The 3,819-nt window shown below is 55.6% G+C and overlaps 1 protein-coding gene across 1 annotated transcript; it reads right to left on the reverse strand.

The window, feature by feature from the left end:
- Positions 1-476: 476 nt before the first annotated feature.
- Positions 477-1,895, reverse strand: IUM83_19932 (polygalacturonase; the record flags this gene model as incomplete). The annotated part of the gene is made up of 1 exon (XM_067945002.1): positions 477-1,895. One exon carries the CDS (start codon positions 1,893-1,895, stop codon positions 477-479), a length of 1,419 nt encoding a protein of 472 aa, XP_067780837.1.
- Positions 1,896-3,819: the final 1,924 nt, after the last annotated feature.

A 3,819-nucleotide genomic window follows, 5' to 3' on the forward strand; every position in this document is an offset into this window, starting at 1 on the left:
GCATTACACGTTTCTCAGATATGACTGTAGTATACGGTTGTATTATACATTGTGAGCTCATGTCATCCCGCGATGGACCGAAGGCCCGACGCCAATTGCCGAGTATCCAACATGACGCCTATCTCTATCTACGGTCTCTATCACGGCGAAAGATTTCGCACATGCTATAGTTGTAATACTATTGAACCCACAGTTAGGTGGACACTGCAAAATCCGTCCCGCAGTCGTCCATCCACTTTTACAGTAATAGTGGGTCACCAGCGCCTAACACACCGCAAACCATTTGAACACAGCAAACATCTATTAATCGAGAGGATTCTAACAGCAGCTACTCGCTTCGTAGCAGCTTCGCGACATCTACCAATAAACTCAAAGTAAAGGAAAGCCAACACAGCCCGCAGCACTTTTCTTGCTCGTGCACCGCCGCGCACGCTTTCCGCGCTACACGCAACCGCGACGACGGTCTAGACTTCCACCTAGCACGTGATGGAGCTCGGCTGGCCACTGCACGAACCCTTGCTGGACGCGCTCACGGTGACGCCCGAGAACGTCCACCCTGACACCGCCTTGGGGTTCGCCACGATGTCGTACAGGTTGGTGGCTGTGCCGGACAGACCCGAGATGGTCACGCCCTGGATGCTCACGTCACTGGTGGCCGAGCCCGTGTAGCCGCCCTTGGACTTGCTGTAGTCCGAGTGGATGACGATGGCGTTCTTCACGTTCGTCAGCTTGTTGTTGGTGTATTTGGCGTTGGACACGAGACCCTTGAGGCCGATGATGGTCTTGATGCGGATGCCGTTCACGCTGTTGACGATGGTGTTGCCGCTGACCGTGAGTCCTGACACCGTGTCGGACTGGTCGACGGTGTCTCCGCCCAGGGAGCCGATGGAGACACCGTGTCCACCGCTGCAGTAGTTGTTGCTGAAGACGGTGTTGGTGCTGGACTGCATGGCCAGGCAGTCGTCCTGGTTGTAGATCTTGTTGCCCGTGATGGTGACACCGTCGTTCCTGCTGAGGTCGAATCCGTCCGTGTTCTTTGCCGTGCCGTCGCCGGCGCTGGAGTCGAGCGTAAGTCCGCTGATGGTGGTCTTCTGCGAGTTGAGGACGCTGAAGGTGCGGAAGGGTGAGTTCTTGAGTGTGAAGCCTGAGAGCGTGGAGCCCGTGACGCCGTGCAGGCGGAAGAACACAGGGCGACTGATGGAGGTGCCCTGCTTCCAGTACCAAGCACCCTGGCCGTCCAGAATGCCGGATCCCTTGACGGTCAGGTTGCCTCCGCCGAGCAGCACGAGTGGCCCCTCCCACGTCTTCGTGCCGAAGGTGGTGGTGCCCGTAAACTCGATGGTGGCGCCGCTCTTGGTCTTGGTCAGGTCGAGCGTGACGCCAGCAGGGACCGTCAGCGATCCGATAGTGACGGAGCTGCAAGAGGAGATATCAGTGCCGGCCTTGTAGGTGCCGGTGAGGTTGCAGGCGCTACCGCCGCTGGTGGGTTTGGCGGTAGATCCTGCGTTGGTCGAGCTGCCGCTACCCCCAGTGGGGGCAGTGCTGCTACCACTGCTGCTCAGCTGTTGCTGTTGCTGTTGCTGTTGCTGTTGTTGCTGTTGCTGGGGCTCCGGAGTCGTGCTACCACTACCACTTAATTGTTGTTGTTGTTGCTGCTGCTGCTGGGGCTCCGGAGTCGCGTGTTGAGAGTGGTGGTGGCTGGTCTCGGTGGTGTTGCTACCACTACCACTTAATTGTTGTTGTTGTTGCTGCTGCTGCTGCTGTTGCTGCTCACTATCTTGCTGGGAGTGGTGGTGGCTGCTCTTGCCCTCGGCTGCCATGCGCAGCATGGGCGAACCATCAACAGTGGCGGCAAAGATCGCAAAGGCAGCGAGCGCGGTGGGAAGAAGCTTCATGTTGGCAGCCGGCGCGTCGGGAGGTGGGAGCAGTGGTATTTGCGGTGGAGGTTGAGCCGGAGGTGTTCGGGCCGATGTAAATTGCGGAATGAACTTAGATGTGAAGAGACTCGACCCAGGTCTAGTACAACGGAGACAACCACAGCAGGCAGCTGCCGAGCTGCAATCAACGGCTCCGTTGTGTCCGCAAGAGCATCGCACGTGGTACATCTGTCGTTCGAACAGCGCTAGAAAACACCAGCATGTTGCCACTAGCGGCGGTTCATTGAAGCGAGCGTCGGCGTTCGGCGCCCGGCACAACTCGATTCCGCAGAGTGACCAGTGTCCATGTGGACCGAGCCGTCCCTGGCGACAGTGCCAAGTCTCGGCACTATCTTGGCCCGAGGCTGGTAAATAGGTCTTGGCATGCAGTTGGCGTTCGTTCGTAGATCGCAGCCAGGGTTTCGTCCAAACATATGCCATCGTAGAGGTGACTTTAGTGGCTCACGAAATCGCGGGAAACGAGTCTGCATTTTTCGCGACGTGCTGGTCGCCGACACAGCCACCTACTGTAGTTTAGGTTTTCTGATGGAGAGATTTCGTATTGTAGCAAAGGTGTAGTGAAATAGATATACATGCATAGTATATTTACGAGGCATTCCAGCGACCTCTGTGTTCATAAAATGATTATTTGTACTCTTATTTCCTGGTTTGAAGAATCTGCAAATCTATACCGAACTAACGGATCCATGAGGAGTTATGTACTTCGAAGTATTATACATACACGATCATCACGAGTGATCTGCTACCTGCCCTGTATGTGCGAAGGTATGTGCGGTAGCATTGTCATTAGTCGACGGTGTCTAAAATACAGCAGGGATTAACGGCAGACCATCGTCTGCGATGGGATCAATTTCTCTGGTCAATACACGTAGCCTTGCAGCAGGTCCGAGTTGAGCTGCTCTTCGTCGTGGGGCGGCAACAGCACTCGCTCAACATTCACTCACTACAGGACTCCCCGAAGACAGACGGCATCCGACATTCAGGCTGTGCGTGGTATTCCTTGACGTCAACACATGGGCACCGTCTCAGTTCACGCACCACTTGTCGGGGTGGGCTTCGTACTGCATCGGGTTAAACGGAAGAGCTCTAGAGACGAACTAACTCATCTGCTAGGGAAGAATCCCGCATGACGACAACCAGTAAACCCGTTGCTTATTCAGAGTCCAACATACTAATGCTCGTTGTCCAGGTCGTCATGCGTGCGCAACTAATTGTTCCTCGAAGCGAGAGAAGTACGTCGTACCGGGCACTCGGAGCCTATTCACACGTACCAGCCCTTCAATGAACCTACTGGGTATGTGCCCATGAATGTGGCCCCGGCACACCGCAAAATGACAATCTTAATTAAGGCGATCAGCACGTCGCGAAAAATGCAGACTCGTTTCCCGCTATTTCGTGAGCTACTAGAGTCACCTCTACGATGGCATATGTTTGGACGAAACCCTGGCTGCGATCTACGAACGAACGCCAACTGCATGCCAAGACCTATTTACCAGCCTCGGGCCAAGATAGTGCCGAGACTTGGCACTGTCGCCAGGGACGGCTCGGTCCACATGGACACTGGTCACTCTGCGGAATCGAGTTGTGCCGGGCGCCGAACGCCGACGCTCGCTTCAATGAACCGCCGCTAGTGGCAACATGCTGGTGTTTTCTAGCGCTGTTCGAACGACAGATGTACCACGTGCGATGCTCTTGCGGACACAACGGAGCCGTTGATTGCAGCTCGGCAGCTGCCTGCTGTGGTTGTCTCCGTTGTACTAGACCTGGGTCGAGTCTCTTCACATCTAAGTTCATTCCGCAATTTACATCGGCCCGAACACCTCCGGCTCAACCTCCACCGCAAATACCACTGCTCCCACCTCCCGACGCGCCGGCTGCCAAC

Source organism: Phytophthora cinnamomi, assembly GCF_018691715.1.
Source record: "Phytophthora cinnamomi strain GKB4 chromosome Unknown Contig124, whole genome shotgun sequence".
Lineage (NCBI taxonomy): Eukaryota > Oomycota > Peronosporomycetes > Peronosporales > Peronosporaceae > Phytophthora > Phytophthora cinnamomi.